We start from the raw sequence: 21,022 nt of genomic DNA on the forward strand, positions 1-21,022 counted from the left end.
TTAATCTGCTGCTGTCTCATAAAGAAATCATTTCCTTAGCTTCTTGTTCTATTGGTTTCCATTCAGTTGGTCAATGTTTTCATTCTACACTTACTGCTACCACTCAAAACCCATAGTAGCAGGATGTAGACATAGGTGCTGATTTTTTTTCCTCACCTCAACTGGTATTTGGTATGTTCATTTAATACAATAGCATTCGACTTTCAAATAACTGAGTGCTTTAAACCGTGTTACTCAAAGTGGTCCTGGAGGAGATAAGAAGCTTGGCAACATTTGAAATTTAACACACTGCTACCTTCATCAAGAAAATCTTGCGTCAAAACATGACCAACTGAACTGAATACCGTGTTCCATGATTTATATGCCGCCACAAGCTCCTTACTGTCCAATAATAAATGGATCAAGGGGCTGGTCCGTGACCACATTTTGAGCAGCACTTAAATCTTCCTTTTTATTTTAACCTTGTATTAAGGTCTTTTAAGTTAACTTTTTTAAAATTTATATTCAATTTTCCAACATATAGTATAACACTCAGTGCTCATCCCATCAAGTGCCTTCCTTAGTTAACTTTTTAAAAATTGGATGAAGCAGGGAGAGTGTAAATATAGGTAAGAATCTAGACATCACTAAGAAAAGACATGCAAACTTTGGCTTACGAGTGGTGAAGACTCCAGTGGCTTTGGGGCTCTGCTGGTTGCCTTTGACAGCCACAAGGGAGACAGTGTACTCAGTTGCAGGCTGCAGATTCCTCAAGGGGTACTGCGAGGCAGAGGGTCCCACATTGTACTGCTTGGGGTGGCCTCCTCGGGTTGGACCCACGGTCAGTCGGTACCCAGCTATCCGGGCCCGAGGTGGAGTCCAGATCACTAAGACAGTTGAGTCAGTTTCGTTGACAAACTGGAGGTTAGTGGGAGCATCCAATTCTAGAAAAAAAGAGGAAACACATCAAGAAATATTTGACCCTCAGTAATGATCATACTGAAACTCAAAAAGCTTGACTGAATTTTCTAAAGTTTTCTTAAGGTTGAAGCTAAGTAAAACTCAAAACTTTGGAAATGTTGAGCCATTATGAAATGGAGTGCTACTTGAAACTTTGCAAAATTGTGTCAATCATGAGAAATTGCAGCCTTTTTTTTTTTTTTTTTTTGCTTTGACTTTGATCCTGAGAAAGTGGAATGTTCCAGCATGATTTTCCCATCACCCTCTAAAATTATACTAACATTATAGAGATAGTGCTATAAAAACAAAAACAATAACAAAAAAAAAACCCACTCATGAATGCCACAATGTGCTCTGAATCAAACAGGTTAAGAAAGGAGAGATAAGCCCAATAAAAGGAGGGCAAGGGATCCCTGGGTGGTACAGCGGTTTAGCGCTTGTTTTTGGCCCAGGGCGTGATCCTGGAAACCCGGGATCGAATCCCACGTCGGGCTCCTGGTGCATGGAGCCTGCTTCTCCCTATGCCTATGTCTCTGCCTCTCTCTCTCTCACTGTGTGCCTATCATGAATAAAAAAAAAAAAAAAAAAAAGGAGGGCAAGATGAAGGGGCATCATCCTTGCCCCTTATGTTCCACTAGAAGGAACATAAAGAATATTGTCTGCATTTATTGAATGGCTAGTCCTTTGCTAGAGAAATAAAAGTAATTTTCCCATGGTTTGTATTAGATAATACGAATTATTAGATAATAATTATAACATCTGTCAGAATCATGGTAGGACACTGGTAAGTGCACACTATCAGAAAAATCACACAAATTGTGAGTTTCCTTGAGTGTGGTAACTAGCACTTTCTCCGCAGTAATTTAAAACCTTTATCCGATGAAGGAAATGCTGAAGAGGTAATCGAGTACAGAAGCTGAAAGAACAGGACTTGGAGTCAAAATGGCAGAAATCTATATGGACTCCGCTTAATTGCTTCCTAGCTCTGGGATTTCACAAGTTGCAGATTTTTGTGAGCTTCAACTTTTTCATGAATCCAATGCGGATAAGAAGACCTCTCTCATTAGGTCAAAAGAGTATTAAATGTCAGGACAATACTTGTAAGGAACAGAGCAGAGGCCCTGGTTCTTCACATGCAATTACTGTTTTAGCAACTACTATTCGTAAATAATTCTGCTATGAAAGGGTTAAGAGTGTACATTTGCAGTTTCATCTATATATTTTTAGTTACAAAAAAATAGACTCAAATTTACAATCCACATCTCTGTTAGCAAAGAAAATTAGGTTCTCTCCAGCCCTCCTCTCTTGGTGCCATTACAGGGCTACGTGTATTCGGGAAATGGTCACTGTTTAGCATCCATGGAGCTGGTCTCCGTTTGGTTTCAAAGTGTAATGTGATTTCTGCCTCCCCTTCCCCCTTAGCCACTGGGCATTTTCCTATTTCTAACTGTACACCTAGGAGTTCCTGGTTTGCTGCACAATCACCATAGATTGGAAGTGAGGGTGGAGAATTGGGGGTGGAGATGGTCAGGAGCAGGACGTACTGGTCGTTTGTTCCGCTGTCAGAGGCCTGCTCTCCCTTCCTTGGTTCACGGCGAAGACTTTGAAGTGATAGGTGACCCCGGGGGACAGTCCGGTGACTTCTGCGAAGGTGTTCCTGTTGATGGGAAGCCTCTGCCCGTGTTCTCCGGGCAGGTTGACAGGGATCACGTCTACGCGGTAACCAGTCACTGTGCTCTCAGGGGGGGTCCACATGATGGTGATCTTCACGTCTGTCACTTCTACAAACTGCAGGTCCCGAGGAGGGGGAACTTTATCTAATGGACAAGAGCCAACTGGTCATTCACAATTCCTGCTGAAGGTGATTTTTTAAAAGCCAATTTCCCAGAGGCATGTAAGGAAATTCATGGTGCCTCTCATCCCAAAGCAATGCTAAGTTTTGTCTCTTAACCAGAGAATATGCATTTTTGGCTTATATTTCTATGGTTCAGTCATACTGCTTACATATGACATATGAAGCTTTTTATTTTATTTTACCTAAAATATGTAGGAAAGCAGATGAGTTTCCAATGTATTAAGTGTCCCATCAAGGAATTTAAAATAAACACACACAAAATAAAATTTTTAAAAAATACAAAAACAACCCTAATTGTGACCACTGAAAAAATGTGGTTTGCATTTTACTGAACCATTTTGTAGAACTTGAGAGTCACAGATGAACTGACACGGAAGTTTCTGGGGAAGACTATGAAGACTTTATGGTGACAATTTTTAATCAGGAGGGGCAGCAGCCAGCTTCGATAAGTTACTTTATAGTATGGACATCTCAGCCAATTTTCTTAAGTTTAGGGATAAACTAATCTGTAAGATTACTTGCATATGGGAACTGTTGACAGACACAAAACAACCCTCCCATGGGAATAATTATTCTCTCATCTTACACTTCTGGTTCTCCCCAGCAGGCCCGCGAAACGAGGACAGTCCGAGGGCGGTTTTATTCCTCCAACAAAAGTGAGGTCAGACGTGTTACCCTGGTAAGCTCTAAGACATAGATACCATAGGAAGTGACTTTAAGTTACCTGAACGCGGGACGCCAGTGGTTTCTTGTTGGATGAAAACAGGGGTACTTTCTTGGTTTTCTTCCACCGCATAGATAGTGATGTTATACTGAACGCCAGGTTGCAAGTCACTGAGGGTGACGGAGTTGGCAGTTTCAGGAAGGTTGAGTTCTGTGCTGCTCCCTTCTACTGATGGCGAATACACTATTCTGTATCCTGCAGATTCAAGGGGAAAAAGTCAGCCACGCTGTTTCATGAAACAGAGGTTTGATGAGTCATAAATCCCTCTTCCCAGAAAATCCCTTAGCATCTTGCTTGATTAGTTAAGAACTAGTGATTCTTTCTCTTTAGATGTTGCCACTTCTTATAAGGGCTATTCGGTACAAAGATAGAGTAAGAGCAGCCATGCAAACCTTTTTAATAATAAATATCATCCTTGAAGACCTGATATCCTTAATAAATGTCTATTAGAGACACCATGAGGCGAAAATATTCACGTTAAAACGATTTCTTGTCTTTGAGCTCTGGGCAATGAAAGCAATTAATGAATCACCTTGAGTGCAGGTTGTCTAGCGCTGTCTGTGTCTTTTAAAAACTTCAGAGGCAACTGAGTAACTTAATGAGCTAAGAAGGCAACTGCGCCACCTCTTTAAGAAGAAGTCTTAGAGTGAGGTTTTCAGAAAAATTACCCCTCTTCGACCTCAGAAATGCCTGGTTTAAAAAGTCAGTGGGCTGGCTTTAGAGGTTGTGCGTGGTGTGTGTGTGTGTGTGTGTAGGCGGTCAATAAAATGGACATGACTAGAAATGATCTGTAAGAAAGTCCAGCTGTCAGACTTGAAAAAAATCACATTCTGAATTACGATCCCTGTCCACAGCTCAGAACTGGCTCCCTCACCACCAGTGCCATCAGGATTAACACGGAGGCCAAGAGAAGGAGGCTAGCCTCACCTGTTATGGGCGCCTGGGGTCTGCTCCAGCGAACAACAATCGAGGTGTCATCAACTCTGTCCACAGCAGGGTCAGGAGGAGCATCAGGTGCTAAAAAAAAAAAAGGAGCAAATGAGAAAAACAGTCAGGAAATATTGCTCGAGGCCTGTTCTACAGAAAAAAAGACTCTTTTCACAGCGCGTAGTACACATGTACCTGTTGTCTGCGAAGTAGACAGGATCAGACTCTGCTCTCCCTCTTCAGATATCTGATAGACATTTACAATGTATTTTCGGCCAGGAAGCAGGTCAGGGATGTTCACAGAAGTGGCCGTGCTTGGAAGGTCTTTAAAATAAAAAGGAAAGGTTACCAGTCGGAGCAAATCAATCCCTCAAATCACTCCACAGCCCATAAGAGCGGTACTTTTAAAACTATCCGTTCATAAGGGAAGGGGGCAAGTCTAGAAGGAAATGTACTCATGGATAATCAATAATTATCAATCCATTATGGCCTCATTCTTCTTTTGTCTGCCATTTTTCTAAATTTCTTCTCTATAGATACATAATTTTTATAATCCACCCCCATGTTGTAAAAATAGCTCTCTGTAGTCAGAAGTCAGGGTAGTGGTCATGGGCAAGGGATGATGGGATAGGACAGATGTTCTTTTTCTTAATCTGGGTGCTGGTCACATGGGTGTGTTCATTTTATAAAAATTCATCAAGCTCTGTGCCCATGAATATATTATGCTACAATGCAGTTTTTTAAGGGGCCCTAACCATGAGAACTCGAAAAGCACGAATGAGGGTACCGTGCACCCGCAAAGGCTAACATTTTCTGCCGTGGTCCTCAAACCCACAACCCCTTCCCCAAAGAAAACACCAGGAGCTTCTAGGTGGCTTAGACGGTTGAGCATCTGACTGGATTTCAGCTCAGGTCACAATCTCAGGGTCCTGAGATCAAGCCCCACGTAGGGCTCCACGCTCAGTGCAGAGTCTGCTTGCTCCTCTCCCTCTGCTCCTCCCTTACCCCACCCCCAAATAAATATATAAAACCTTTTAAAAAGTCATATAAGAAAGAAAATACTATGGTTGCACAGACTTGTGCTGAGGCAAATGGGTAATGCAGCTCATACTGGGGAGCAGGAAAAATGTGAGTATATGGCTCAGGAAATAGCGCGCTCAGTTCTAGAGGTGAGCCCTTTCCCTTCCTCACACCGGAAGCGTGTTCAGTCTGAGGCGAGCACCAGTCCCAAGGCTGCCATGACGGCACACGGAGCTTACCGAGATACTGTGGTTCATCTCCCTCCTCGCTCAGCTCGTATTCCACACGGAACCCTGACACGGTGTCCGAAGCCGAGACCCACGAGACCACGAAGCTGCTGGCCGTGATTTCAGTCACGGATTCAGAAGTGGCCACGACGGGAGAAAGGGGCGTCGTCTCTCCCGTCACGGTGTTACCTAGAGAGAGTCACGGAAAGGGGAGAGGGAGCCTTCAGCCACGGAGAACGTTCGCCGCTGTGGGGACACCACTTAAAAGTGGGTGCCCGCTGTGGAAGCACAGGACTTGAGAAGCGAAGCGCTTCTCTGAGGAACACAGGTACAGACATGAGGACGGGGGGTGAGGGGCGGGTGGGGGGGTAGGGGGTAGGGGGGGTGGGGTACGTACTGGTCACCGCCGGGCTGGTGCTGGTGGTGGTGAAGTCGAAGCGTGTCACCTCTCTGTGGCCGTAGTGCTGGACGCTGATGAGCTGGCCCTCATAGACCACGCCTGGCGTCAGGCCTTTGATGGTGTACGAATTCAGGTGGCCAGGAATGGTGGCTTCCTTCCAACGGCCTGGAGAGTTTTTCTAAAGATTTAAAAGCAAAAAAAAAAAAAAAAAAAAAAATCACCCAAGTATTCACAAGGATGAACAGTCATAGATGATACCGAGGAATCGTCAAAGAAACGGAGACCTCTGCAGCTCCATTGTGGAGGAAAATCACGGAAAACTGGAATCAGAACAGGGACCTGCAGCAGTTTAATACTTATTATTATTTTAGCTAATATTTACCGGTAGCTCACTGTGTGCCATGCTCTGTGTTGTTTTACTTAATAGTATAATTGCCCTCATTTTATGGTAAAGAAACATAGTTATGTGACACGCCCAAGGTCACACAGTTGCAGGTGCTGGGCACCTTCCTTTTTTGTCAGAATAATTTATTTCAGATCAGCATGAAAATATGATGAATCCAAGTTTTGCCTCTCCCATTTTTCAAAATTTCTACAATGAACAAAGAGACATTCTTCTCTGAAGTGGGAAAAGGCCACATATTCTATCTTTTACTTTGTAGGATAGAAATTTCTTGCCCTGCAGAAACAGTCAAAAGTAAAATATTGCTTTGTGACTCAGTTCCTGGGACGATCGCATATAAGGTTCGACTGGTCTGGCTGTATGACTCATTCTTGGATATGAATTACCCCATCAAAAGCAGTTCCCAACTTTGGGCAAGACTGCAAAAGAATGTGATTTCGGTTTATTTAATCTTTGCTTCCAGTTTACATTTTCACATCCTGTCCAACTTCATTAACATGTCATGGATCACAAAACTCATTGCAATAAAATGTGTGGAAAAGAAACAGCCTTACTTCAAACAAGATGAGATCCTTTTAAGTGTAAATATTCTAAACTAAGTCAAAATACATTTTTAATGCCCAATGAGTTTTTTAAATTATCCAATCAACCAGTTCCTCAATAATTCAAATACTCCAGTGTCCATTTATATTTTTGAAACCAATGAGATGGATCCTAGTATATTTTAAATCTAAAATTTAACTCAAATACCCTGAAAAAAAAATCTGAAATTAGTCATTACAATTAGCTCAGATTTAATGATTAATCTTTCATTCAATGTGAACTTTTCTAGGCAGTTAGCTTATCAGAAGAAAACACTGAAGAACAAACTCTCAGGTAACATCCATTGAGGAAAAACCTGAAAATTCTTAGTTGTTAAAAATCTCAAAGAAATTTATCACTGCGGTTTCAATGAAGATTTTTCCAATTCAATGTACATTTTAGACCTACCTGTAAATGTTCCTTATTACAGAGATCTCACATAACACTTCAGAGTTAGCTTTAAAGTAAATAAAATTGGTGATGAGATGAAAAGATGAAAGACAAGGAAGTGTTGGAGGAGAAAATATGGTGATCCCATTGACTAACATCTACTAGATACAAAGTTCTGGAAATGGCTGCTCCACATACTGTGGACAAGAGCACTGAGTATACTACAAAAAAATAAATGACTTCACAGTTTGGATTTTCCCTTGAGAGTTTAAATACAGCTGCATGAATCAAATTATTTATTTGTTTGTTTATTTATTTAAGAGTGAGAGAGAGCGAGAGAGAGAGCAGGAGCAGAAAGGAAGGCACAGGGCAGCCCGGGTGGCTCAGCGGTTTAGCACCGCCTTCAGCCCAGGGCATGATCCTGGAGAGCCCGGATCGAGTTCCACGTCAGGCTCCCTGCATGGAGCCTGCTTCTCTCTCTACGTCTCTCATGAATAAATAAATAAAATCTTAAAAAAAAAAAAAAAAAAGAAGGGACAGAGGGGAAAAGTAGGCTCCTCGCTGACCATGGAGCTGACGCTGAACAGGAACCTGGGATCAGGACCCCAACCAAAGGCAGACACTCAACCAACTGAGCCACCCAGGTGCCCCTCGATTTGTTGTTAATTGCTAGAATGTAATAGCTGTGACTAAAAGTGGGCATTTTCTACCTGTATTTAAAATAGTGTCTCTCAAGTTGTTCTTTACGAATTTTGGAGAGAAAGCAGACAGGTTTAAAGGATAAGAAAAACTAAAGCTTACTGGACCTGTATCTTCCTCAGCATGGCAATTTCCAGATGCTCCTTATTAGAAGGAGCAGGAGCATATCACAAGGTTTACTTTTTAAACCAACTAGCATCCCTCATGTGTTCTTCCCTTGCACCATCTCTTTTTCCCTTCAATCTAAATAACTTCAGAGGATCAAAAGTAATGTTTTAAGAAGTGCTCCCTTATAAAAGTGAACACAAATCACTAAATGTTAATTTTTCAAATCATGGAAATGATGCCAGTAATTGTTTTCCTCTGATAGAGTTGCAAGACATACGATGCCTTTAGATTCTCTTCCCACATTGGGGAAGAATTGTTTCAGGGATTATCATTTCTAAGTCCTTGTTAAGAAGATCTTTCTAAATCCTTCTAAATATCAAAAAAGCTAAATCTGTATGTCCAGTCACAGACAGTTAATCAGACCTGTTGGCTCAAAAGCTGGAAAAAAAAAAATGTTTAGAATGTGTTCATTTCGGCAGCCTCAGTGTGACCAGTTTCTGAGTGGGATACTCACAGGCTTCCATCTGAGAATGTACTTGGAAATGTGAGATGGTTCTGGGGCATTCCACTGGATGGGGTGGGAATTGGGTTGACTGGGGGTCTCAGTGATGATTACTTGGACGGGGCCAGTTGTGCCTGAAAATGAAAATATGAGATTTGGTGATCTTGGGTATTCACTTACTTTGGCTTAAAAAGTTAGTGCACATGGATGGCCATCATTAAAAGACAGTTTTGCTGATCAGTAAATGTGAGTAGAGTAAAAAAAAAAAAAAAAAATTCTGGGATCACTTTTCTACATCCGACCTTGGAAATCAATGCAACAAAATTCTTTCTTGGTCAATAGATCGTTGTCCTTCACATGAGAAATGCAAATAGAACTTGTTTATAGCAAATAAAATTTGAAAAATGCCTCTTAGTTTGCTTTTACTCTCCATTTTCAAAGTAAGAATTTTGAGAAAATTGCGAAACTACCCTAACCCAAATAAAGGGACACAGAATCCAAACTCTATTTATTTAGCATACTAAGCTTCTTTAAAGCAAATTCTCATTTGTGAACATCTTCATCATGAACAAATCTACCCACTAAAAAGGGAACATTCCAAAGGCCATACGACATGATGTAAAACTCAATTTCTAAATGGGATGGAATCCTAGGTGAATAATTATAGGCTCAGTTTTCTTTCTTTCTTTCCTTTTTCAAATTTAACCAACGTGGGGCTCTCTACACCCAACATGGGGCTTGAACTCATGACCTTGGGCAAGATCAAGAGTTGCACACTCTTCTGACTCAGCCAGCCAGACGCCGCAAGACTCAGTTTTATTTATCAGCCTATGCATCCTATTAGAGGAAAAGTTTTAGTTCCAGTTTTACTAAATAACTGTATTCCAAAATCCTACTACAGAGTGCTCAAATTATTAAGATATCAACTTTTTTCTTTTCAGCAGTTACCAACTGAAATGGCATTTTGCAGTATATACTAAATTCAGTATTTCCACAACTCAATACGTATGACTGTTTCCAACAAAATTTAAAGTATGGTTTTGGTTCTTCTTTAAAAACAACAAAAACAAAAACATATAAGGGAAGCAGAATTAATTTCTTAATAGTGTAGATGCCATTTAAGATAATAATGAAAAAGAGATAATAATGAAATAGCATTTAAGCTTGCAGAACAGAACAGCGTCTTTTTCCTAAACACTGTCTTTTTTACAATGCCAATCAATGGTCTACTTATTAGAAATAAAATAAAGTTCCCTGTCATAACCTTTCCAAGAATCTCTAACTGCTACTCTATCAAAAAAAGCCACATTTTGCAAGTTTCATAAGGCATTTCACCAGACTGTTAACAGATTTAAGTTTTCTGAAAGCTCATAGGAAAAAATAAAAGGGGATTTTCAAACTTAATTATTATCTTTGCTGTTGAATTCTCTTTAAAAACAAGGCTTTCTATAGTAGAACAAATACATAACTTGCATGTCTCTGTAGACTCAGAAGTTTTAAAATAATAAACTCGTTTCCACACTGGGAATAATTCAAAGTGGTGGAAGACTAACAAATATTCTCTGGATCTTAATTCCATTTAATGTACATATTTCAAAGCCACGTGAATACCAAAATCCACAAATAAAATTCTCAGTTTTCCATTCTAAAGCAGTGTATATTTCGCAGAACATGGTTGGATGTTTGTTTTAATCAATTGGCATAAGTTAGTTGCATGTGACTTTTTAACTTAGTCTTCTTGTTCATGAAGATCCTTACAAAGATAAATAAGTTTTTTAATAAATTTCAATAAATAAGACAAATAATGGAGTTAAATGTTGGAGATGTGACTTCTGTGAACATCAATAAATTATTTATGATTACTGGCATAAAGTTGTTTAAATATGATCCTCTAAAGAAGTCCTACTATAATTTCCTTAAGGAAGGAGCCTCGGTGTCCATTGAAAGATGAATGGATAAAGAAGCTGTGGTCTATGTATACAATGGAATATTCCTCAGCCATTAGAAACAACAAATATCCACCATTTGCTTCAACATGGATGGAACTGGAGGGTATTATGCTGAGTGAAGTAAGTCCATCAGAGAAGGACAAATATTATATGGTTTCATTCATTCAGGGAATATAAAAAATAGTGAAAGGGAATAAAGGGGAAAGGAGCGAAGATGAGTGGGATATCAGGGAGGGAGACAGAACATGAGAGACTCCTAACTCTCTGGGAAAATGAACAAGGGGTGGTGGAAAGGGAGGTGGACTGGGGGTTGGGGTGACTGGGGGATGGGCACTGAGGGGGGCACTTGACTGGATGAGCACTGGGTGATATGACCTATGTTGGCAAATTGAAATCCAATTAATTTTTTTTTTCCTTAAGGAAAGAGACACCTGATGTGTATTTTACGTAGTTTGGCAATCATAATTTTGAGGGAAGGAAAAGTTTACAATGCTACAGAATGTACAACGAGAGAGATCCTTAATGTCAACCACAGACATTGGGTGAAGACGGTGTCGACGCAGGTTTATCGATGGTGACACATGCACCAGTGTGGTGGGGAATGTGGGTAATGGGGAGGTTGTGCATGTGTGGGAGCAGGAGCTCTATGGGAAAGCTCTGTACCTTCCTTTCAATTTTGCTGGGAACCTAAAACTGCTCTAAAAAAACCCCCCAAAACAAAAAACCAGCGTGTAATTAAAAGCAAAAGGTTATGACGGTAAAATATCTATCAAGTTTCAGGAAGGCAATACAAATGTCCTCTACTGCCCATCTTTAGCCATAATCATGTTCCCTTGGTCCACGAAGAGGAGGGTGGCAAAAGGAAAAGGCGACTCATTGGTTTTTACCTCCACGATGGAGCAAAACTACAGAAGTTTCTTTTCTTTCTAAAACTTTAAGCACTGGTTCAAAATTGTAGGTTTTGAAAGTCACGCTTGAACCATAGCCCAGTTCCTTAAGGGAACTGCACAGAACAGTAGTGTGGATTTCATGCATTTAGTATATTTTTGTTCAGAAAGTAAAGCGACCGTGTCCATCATGTGTAAGGTCAACTAAATTCTGATTACCACTCTACCTTCATCTACATATGATCTGAAGACAGGAAATCTGAAAATTCTGACATCACTGACATCAATTAGATGTGATAAAACAAAAATGAACCCAACTGGTCTACACTAGCAATTACCATTGTAAAAACCGGACTCCCTCTCTTATTCAGTATGGTCAGACTAACCATAAAACAGCTAAGTAGAAACATGACACAATGTGTATACTTTTAAAATCAGTTTAAAATAAGGCTGAAAGGAATCATTTCCAGTACCGATGACCCTGGGGAAGTTAAATATTTATGAGTTTGCGACTCAGTCCTTTTTTTCTCTATTTTATTTGCTGAGATCTGTGCTTTCCTAGCTGTTTATTGACAAACCAAATGCCTCTTATCTACTCTCAGTTTGAACAACTCCACCAAATCCTCTGTAGGAGGAGCAAACAGGGCAAGGCTCAGAGGCAGTCTACCGGTAATCTGTGGCGCCTTCATTCTTTCCACACCCATAAAGCCCCATGTGCTAGGCATGAACCATTAAGCAAACCAGGCATGGAGATAAGCACCCAACCACGTGCTGAGGGCAAACACCGTCCCCCTCTCCAAATCTCCTCCTCTATATTCACTGGGCATTCCGCTTACCCTTTTTAAATAGTAGGAACAAAGTCGACTTGTAAAACCCCAAAGCAGAAGGCTTCCTTCCCATCCAGATTTCACCCCATCATGTCCACCTAAACGCTCCCAGAGAGCCGCTTTGTGAAAAGGCTCGTGTTAAGAGTGAGAAAAAAAATTTCCCTCTAAATCATGGAGGATGATTTTCAACAAGTTGCCACACCAGTAACAATCATTAACATAGAAACCAGGGAGCATTTCTTTAGATGTTTCTATCATTTAGTTGCCTCACTAAAGAAAAATAACAATTATGTAATTTCTGAACTTAAGGTATTTCTGCAATCAGATTTTTAAAAAATTATTAAACAAAAAAAATTATATTAAGTGATTTCTTCACCCAAATCTGCCATGAAACACAACTTAAGAGCCAGGTGAATTTGTGCTGTGAGCCTGTGAAGGCAAAGTCACCTCTGACAGCCCTACCAGTACCTGAGGGTTGGGGAGAACCAGGTTTCTTCCAAGTTTGTTGAAAGGGTATATCTGGGTGGTTAGTATTTAGGATCAGAGATCGTTAGATTGTTAGTGCTAGAAAGACCTTTAAAGGCAATGGGCTTTCAACTCCTCATTTTACAAATGGGAACACGATGAGTGGAGCTTGACATGGATCTCTTTCACAGCACACGGACAGCCCGGACCCACGTCTTGGCAAACTCTACCTTTGGCCAAATTGTTCCGTATCTGATTCCCTACGATAGTGAATCTCTGACTACACTATGGAGGGGTTTAGTTTACTTAATCTTAATTTCTGTCATAGGCAGATTCTGACATTCTGAAAACTTCTTTTGGTTTCTGAATCTGGGCCCTATTTCAAGCCTAAGGTTAACAGAAATCTAGGAGGCTCCGCACCTCGGTAGCTGCTCAAATAACCGGTACTAAAGATGAGAGCTTCCCAATTCACCATGTCTTATTATAATTAAATTTAAAAACTTGTTTTCTTTTTCTAAAATGAGTTAATCACACCTACAGCTAGGCATTCATTATGTCCTGTGACCTAAAAAATCCCCAGCAATAAACATTTGGGCGTATTTGAACTGCGTGGGCAGAAAATTGACTAAATTACTCAACTCTTGACCCAGAATACTTTGTTCTAGACTCCAATTGATCAAACAAATGAAAATTTTGACACAAAGAGGCCCTGGATGAAATGTTGAGCGAACACACACAGCGAACCCACATACCCTATACTGTATTTCATATCATCCCCCTATGCAATCTCTCTGTTGAGAGTCATAACATAAAACCCCAACCCTTCGCTCCCAGCGTAGCTCCCAGCATGGTTTCTATTTCCATGTGCAGACAGGAGATCAAATTAGTTGGAGCGTTTTAACTTAACGGAATGCTCTACAGTGTTCAGAAACAAATTGACACACCAGCACATTTTCACCGCCTTATACATATTTTACTTGACTGGGGAGAAAGGAAAATCATTTTAGTCAAATATCGGATTCTTAGATTGTGATAAGAGCAAAAGATGGGAAAGAGAGAGGAAGCCAATACAGGTGTCAGAGTGTTAAAAACACTGATGCTGCCCCGTTTTCACAACTCAGTTGGAAGTTCTCGGTTTGCACCAACACAGCTACTTACCTGGATAGGTCTGCAAAGGCTGGCAATGCCACTCCCCAATGCCACGGCCATAGCAGTAGCACTGGTACCGGACACCATGCACATACTTCTCCCATGAGTCTCCAATTTGATAAAATGTTCGGGTTTCTGAATCCTGGCATTGGTCTAAAATACACACAAAGTAAAAGAAGCAGCATTGAAGACTCAGAGCTACAAACTGAATTTCAGTGTGCTGGAGCTAGCATATTCTTAGTTTATTGGAAACTTACAATTTATTTGTCCTTACAAATATATGTGGTTACTAAATATTTTGTTCATATCTTTCACCTTACAAGACAATTAGTAAAGAAAAAAAAATACGTTGGCAAATCGAACTCCAATAAAAAAACATACAAAAGAAAAAAAAAAAAACACCCAGTGGAAGAAATGCTTAGTTTTCTAAAAAGACAGTTATTTCTAAACAAAAATCGTATGATTTAGATTTCAGTACATACTGACATTCTGAATGGCAGTTTGAGAAAACTAAATTAGATATTATTTTGCCTACATTAATGCAACTCGCCGCTTGAATAGTAAGAACAAAATATCACTTTAAACACCTCTTTAAATTTTGAAGGACTCCAGTTTACATGTAAATGGATGAACTAGACTTTGACTATGAATACTTGCTGAGCAGTTTCTGAAAAGAGCTCTCCGGCTTCTGTATCAGCTTTGATCATCTCAGGTCAAACAAACTCATCTGATGGGTTTGTTTTCTTAGTGAGCAACAGGTCTCCTTTGGTAAAGGAATATTAATGGGTTACCTTAAAGCTGGCCATGCAGCTCTGTCAAGGCTCAACCTTCGCTATTTGCTTAGACCTATTATAAAGGGCAGCCAAGAAAAATAAAGTATTTGGAAGGAGGTATTTACTGGCATGAGCATCTGCACAGTCAGCAAAGGAAAGTTCTCTTTCATAACACGGATTCTCTTTATGATTCAGAACCAAAGAACTAATTCTATTCCATTAAAATAAACCTGCATGGGTTACCAAACTCAGTGACAACATCAAGTTGATATACTGGGTCATGACTAGGGAAAAGATTTTACCAAGCTCTCCGCAAGCCACTGATCAAAGTCAACTTCAGTGATGTAATATGAAATCGCTCTCCTCATCTGAAACTTGTTAACGAGTCCCAGCAACCAAAACCATCTAGACCCGAGAGTTAATTACCAATGGGATCGCACTTCCATCTGCCCCGGCCCTGACCAAAGCAGGTACAATTCAGCATGTGCCCCTCTTCATGACGCTTGTGGAATGTGTCGTTCACATTGTACGTGATGTCATCAACAATGCACTGATCTGTTTAGGAAACAGTGGGATGGTGGAGAACTTTCTTAAGTTTTGCAATGAAATTTAAAAATGCCATGCTTTTTTTTTTTTTTTTAAGATTTATTTAGGGGGCCTGAGTGGCTCAGTCCATTAAGCATCTGCCTCTGGCTCAGGTTATGATCTTGGAGACCTGGGATTGAGCCCCACATTGGGCTCCCTGCCTAGCATGGAGTCTGCTCTTCCCTCTCCCTCCGTACCTTCCTCCACCTGGTGTGTGTGCTCTCTTTCTCAAATAAAGATTTATTTATTTATTAGAGAGAGAGGGAGAGAGCTTGTGCAAGCTGGGGGAGGGGCAGAGGGAGAGAGAGAGAATCTCAAGTGGACTCCACACTGAGTGTGGAACTGGGCTCGATCTCAGGACCCTGAGATTATGACCCGAGTGGACACTTAACCAACTGAGCCACCCAGGCACCCCCAAAATACCAAGCTTCTCAAAGTGTACAGTTTTTTTCACCAAATTATCAACACCTTCCACTGAAATAACTTTTCTACCAGCATAGAATGAGCACTTTTTCAAAGTTTGGTCAGGAATACAATTTTTGGAAAAAATAATTCTTTATCACATAAGCTCTTTCTTACAAACTTAAATATCAGAGGCCAAAGTATATACAACTACCAGGATGTGGTAAAATATACCTTCCCGTGGAAAGGTAATTTTTTAATAAATGTGCGTTTTACTTTTGGAAAAGTTCTTGCTTAGATGATAACGTCCTTCAGATCTCTGCTTGCTCTGAGAAATAGGGATAAAGATCAAATATACTTAGGAAGCACCCAGCACGGTGTCATGGTCTGATTTCTGTAACAGGTGGGGTGGGGGGATACTTGGATTTGGGAAATAATATAACATCTATGGCATTTGTGAAATTAAAAAGAAAATTAGGCCAACTCTGCTCCTAACTCTCTGAGAGATCCTGAGAAATTACTTTCCCCATTTGGGTCTCAGTTCCTTCATTTGGAAAGTGAAGAGTTGGTCTGTATGTCTTTCTAGGGTTCCTTTCACTTCTGCAATATCATGCGGAATTATGATTACTCCTGCAGTGTGTTACCCACAAAAGGAGAACGAGTTCAGGCCAAGGTCAACATACCAGTTACACGAAATATTTATTAGCTCAGAGTTCTACCTAAATCTTGGTTTTCAAATCAAAGAAACGGAAGTACTAAAATGGTTTTAATAAATCGCCATCCCTCTATCATAGACCAGGATCCAAAGGAAAACATTTGAGTTGAGCAAAAGAAATAGGTCTCTCTGTCACCTTCAGTTTGGATCTGCAAGGATCTGATTTTAGAACAGCAAAGTGTCAGGGCACCTGGGTGGCTCAATGGGTTAAGTGTCTGCCTTCAGCTCAGATCATGATCTCAGGGTCCTGGGACCCAGCTCAGCGGGGAGCCTGTTTCTTCCTCTCCCTCTGCCCTTCCCCTACTAGTCTTCTCTCACTTTCTCAAATAAAATATTTTTAAAAACCCAGCAAAGTCTCTTTTCTTTACAGAAACTATCCAATCTTTCCTTGACGTGACTCCAATGACATATCTAGAAGCTAAAAGGATCAGATCCTTGTGCCTTTGGAGTCATCTTCTCAGCTCAGTGTAAGTACTCACATCCTGGGATGCTTCAGAATTCTAGAATTGCTCTGCCAGCTTTTCTCCACTGGCTGCCTAACATGAGAGGCTTATCCTGCACAGGAGACCGATGGTGTGGCCCCGCATAGTTCCTCTCCTGCTCTTGGTAAACTACAAGTTTCCGCATACAAACTTGGTCCTCTCTGTGCTCCTGTTTCTATCAAATGTTCTCATTAATAAGCAAGCATACCTCGGAGCTGGGAGTAGGCAACACAAGTCCATTCTCCACGACCATTCCCAACGCATGTGCACCTCATCATGTGGCCCATATCGTGCTGTTTGTCCCACTGATCTCCAATGCGATACATGACCCCTTCATTGGTTGTGCAGATTTCCTCATGGGCTGGATAGAAATGGATGGGAAAATGATACAGGGTCTAAAAACATATGCGGTGTCATCGGTGCAGCGTGGTTATCCTAAGAACTCTCACTGTGAAAGCAGTCTGGTGTGCCTCAAAGAAGTCTCAGTGCTATCCTGGGCCTGTGTAGAGCTTTGAGTCCCAGAGAGCAAACTCAATCCAAAGGGGAAGTAGGTGGTAGGGAATTGTTGCAGGAAAGGTTGGGGGATGTTAAAGCACGATAATACCTACAGGTTCACACAACGGGTCTGCATTGTTCTAGAAGACCGATGTTGACTACTGCCCCATAACTTTTTCTAGTTCCAGTTTATTCTATCCCAGAGGGAAACTCTGTGTTCTTCTACATCCAACCTTCTCTCTTGAGAATGAAATGTTGAAAGAAATGAAAGTGAGTTTAAGTAGTATTCTTGGGTTTCACTGCCTTATACGTACACCTGATGATGCATAGTTCGTGGTTCTTGGTTCTACAAGTCAAAGATCAAATGTAATCTACGGGGTTCTTGAAACTTGAAAACAAAAGGTATGGACTTCCCTTTCCCTATCTGTACCAACTTGATCTCTCTAAATGAGAAAAGATCCCATACTTATCAGAAAACATAGTTTTGGCTATTTTGGTATTTCCTAAGTGATAGAGCTGATTCTGAGTGAACCACAGTTGTGTGTCAATATTGCAGGTCCGTGTCTGCAGCAGTTGCACACGGAATGTTTTAAGCTACTCAGTTGTGTGCTCCTTACAAACGACAAACCTGCGAAAAATCTGCATTTCCAGATGTTTTAAAAAGTATTCTTCTTAATGTATTTACATATTTTTGGGTGTTAAATTATATCAAAAGGATTTTACAATCATATAAGTAATTGTATAGTATATATTAATTGTATGTAACATATAATTCTGTGCATATATCTTATGAAGTTTTGTGCTGTCTGAAAATTAAACCCTTAATGGGTGAAATGGGAGTAAATTGGACACTATTCTTTTGTCTAACTCCATGATTGGATGGCCCACGGGGTTTCATCTTACCGGCCATGGGGCAAAATCCAAACTTCTGGTCAGCATCGTAGTTCGGCGTGGTTCCGCACCACTTCATGTTGTCTCTCCTGCCCTCAGAAGTACAGTCCGTGTAGTTGTGGTTGTTGTACAGGAAGGGGAAGTGGCACAAGGCACCATTGGAATTTCCACCTCGAGTCTGAACCAAAACTGCCCAGGGTAGTACACAAATAGGAAGGAAAATATTACACAACTGAGCCTCTCAGCGTACAGCGGGGCATATCTACAGGAAGGTTCCAAGTGAGCCAGGTTTCTGAAGCTAATTCACAGGGAGTCTACCTCAGAATAAAGGAGGCCTGATAATAGAGTTGCAAGCTTCCTTGGCGTATTCACCTTCACCTTCAAAAGAGATTTAAATCCAATCTCACTCTCATTTTCCCAGCCAGGAAAGAAAAGATCAAATGGTTGCTTTGAATAAAACATAGTTTTAACCAGAAGAGAAGCACAAGCACTCAGGGATCCACCCTGTGTGTTCTTTAGCCCTGCGGGATTGCCTACGGACTTTAATATACCCGTATCTTTAATCACATCGTGATCCCAACACGTCTAAAATAATTGAACTGGAGGGCTTCCCCCTTGGTGTCACTTCCCAAGGGTCCTGGGGAACATGGAAGGATCTTGGGCGGCCAAGTCGGCTTCGTGCCTCTTGGGTCCAGGTCAAACAAAAGTGCTACTTCTTCTGCAGCCTCAAGATTAATGGCTAGAAGGCTGGCAAATGAAAGTAGGGATGAGAAATGACTTTTTTTCTCTGCTGTGTGTTGCCCTTGGGAGACTCACCAGTATGGTCTGTACAGAAGGAGTATTTCTGGTCTTGCTCGTAATTGGAAGTTGTGCTGCACCACAGATGTCCATCCTGCCGCCCTTCTGTGGTGCAGGAGTAGAAAGTCCTGCCGTTGTAGGTGAATGGTAAGACACAGGGTTCCCCGTTTGAATTGCCACCGTAAGTTTGGGTGACGGCTACAAGCAAAACCAAAAGGGTCTCGGTAAATAAGGCTGCACTTATCTCCTACCAGTAGCTGCTTATTTCTAGCTTGAGACTGAGCTTGTGCCCTCAAGCTGCCAGTAGAGATAATCACCTAGTTAATGTCAGTCAAAATGTGTCACTTTGGGGGGCACCTGAGTGGCTCAGTGGTTGAGTTGATCCCGCGGTCCTGGGATCGAGTCCCGCATTGGGCTCCCTGCATGGAGCCTGCTTCTCCCTCTGCCTATGTCTCTGCCTCTCTCTGTCTCTCATGAATAAATAAAATCTTTAAAAAATATGTGTTACTCAGGAAACCGGTCTTTTGCAGATGGAGGGATGCTTGAGTTCTGTCCATGTCTTTTGTTGCCATCTCTGCTGCCATGCCTCAGTTTCCCCATTTGTAAAGGTATATGAATACAGGTTGACTAAGAATGGTGCTCAGAGTATACTGGAGGGGTGTATATGACTCTGTGGGTGCCTTCATCATTAATACACGAGGTTATTCTAGGGGAAAAGTTAAGTGCATCGATTGTTACTGCTATCGTTACTACCACTTGGTAGCCCAGAGAAAAACGCATCAGGTTGTTGAGAGAAGCTTCCATCGAGAAGCTCCAGAAACGTGCGATTTAGAGTCTAAACTAAGGCTGATTTGCTATTCAGAAAGCAACTCTCTTGTAACAACATTTTAGACAAATAAAGATAATACATAGCAGTTGAATCCCCAGTAGGGGAAAGAAAATACATAGATTAAAAAGATTGGAAGAAAATATATGAAATGCCAACCTGGTTGCTATCACAGGGTGGTAAGATTATAAGCTTTTCTATAGATTATAAGCTTGTTTTATTGTTTTACCTTTTTTTTTCCTGTAAATGAATGTATTGCCTTCCAAAAATTAAATAATAAAAAGTTATCAGCACTGTTTTTTGAAAAGATAATGCAGACCTGTCTCTTGGCAGCTGACTCCATTGCCCAGGCAAGTGCAAAGCATTTGCTTATTTCCTTGTGTCTTCAGCCACTGCATCCCCACAGAGTAAACCACGCCACTGTCCGTGACGCAGTGACCATAGGGAGCCGGCTGCGGGTGAGGCTGGGGCTGGTAAATGGCCGTCCGGACATCTGTGAAGGGGCCAGATCCTGAGGGCATGAGAAGGGACAGTCACAATGCTGGATAAGAGACAACAACTACCTTCCAGACTAGGGATCTTCAGGGTCCCACACAGATCGCTCTGAAATCCACCGCGTTACCACCTGCAACTGGAAGGAAATGCCCCTTCCTTTCTGCAGAAGCTTCTACATGCAGCCTAGGAAATACTCTGTAAGAGTCCTCCAGATGGTCTCCATCTCCCAGCTTATCTGCAGCTACTGGGATTGTATTTCTACATCGCAGGCACTATCCCGCCACTCAACAGAGCAGATGCCCTCAACAATTCCTACTCACGCCAGGAAGCTCATGGTCCCCTTCTCCCTTGCCATGGCCTCATCTCCTCATTCCCTCACGTACCCTGTGCTGTCTTCATGCCTCTCCCTTGTCCTGAGACGGTCTGCCTCACCCTTGCTCTCTTAGCAGCTTTCGTAAGTTCAATAGCATTGGGCATTTCTCTTCCTGATGTTGTTTTTGAGAAGTC

At 41.3% G+C, this 21,022-nt stretch overlaps 1 protein-coding gene across 12 annotated transcripts in view; it reads right to left on the reverse strand.

Moving 5' to 3' along the window:
* FN1 (fibronectin 1) overlaps positions 1-21,022 on the reverse strand; it is a 66,075-nt gene that overhangs the window by 35,981 nt on the left and 9,072 nt on the right. For all 12 annotated transcript variants that reach the window (XM_041737090.1, XM_041737089.1, XM_041737092.1 and 9 more), the window contains exons 7-20: positions 20,340-20,531; positions 19,213-19,392; positions 18,409-18,585; positions 17,219-17,371; positions 15,253-15,381; positions 14,063-14,206; positions 8,789-8,910; positions 6,090-6,270; positions 5,705-5,881; positions 4,641-4,769; positions 4,446-4,535; positions 3,519-3,713; positions 2,484-2,756; positions 657-923 (exon numbers count right to left, since the gene is read on the reverse strand). In XM_041737090.1, the coding sequence (XP_041593024.1) occupies positions 657-923; positions 2,484-2,756; positions 3,519-3,713; positions 4,446-4,535; positions 4,641-4,769; positions 5,705-5,881; positions 6,090-6,270; positions 8,789-8,910; positions 14,063-14,206; positions 15,253-15,381; positions 17,219-17,371; positions 18,409-18,585; positions 19,213-19,392; positions 20,340-20,531 (2,409 nt within the window). The remainder of the gene's footprint in view (positions 1-656; positions 924-2,483; positions 2,757-3,518; positions 3,714-4,445; positions 4,536-4,640; positions 4,770-5,704; positions 5,882-6,089; positions 6,271-8,788; positions 8,911-14,062; positions 14,207-15,252; positions 15,382-17,218; positions 17,372-18,408; positions 18,586-19,212; positions 19,393-20,339; positions 20,532-21,022) is intronic.

This window comes from Vulpes lagopus, chromosome 22, assembly GCF_018345385.1.
Source record: "Vulpes lagopus strain Blue_001 chromosome 22, ASM1834538v1, whole genome shotgun sequence".
NCBI lineage: Eukaryota > Metazoa > Chordata > Mammalia > Carnivora > Canidae > Vulpes > Vulpes lagopus.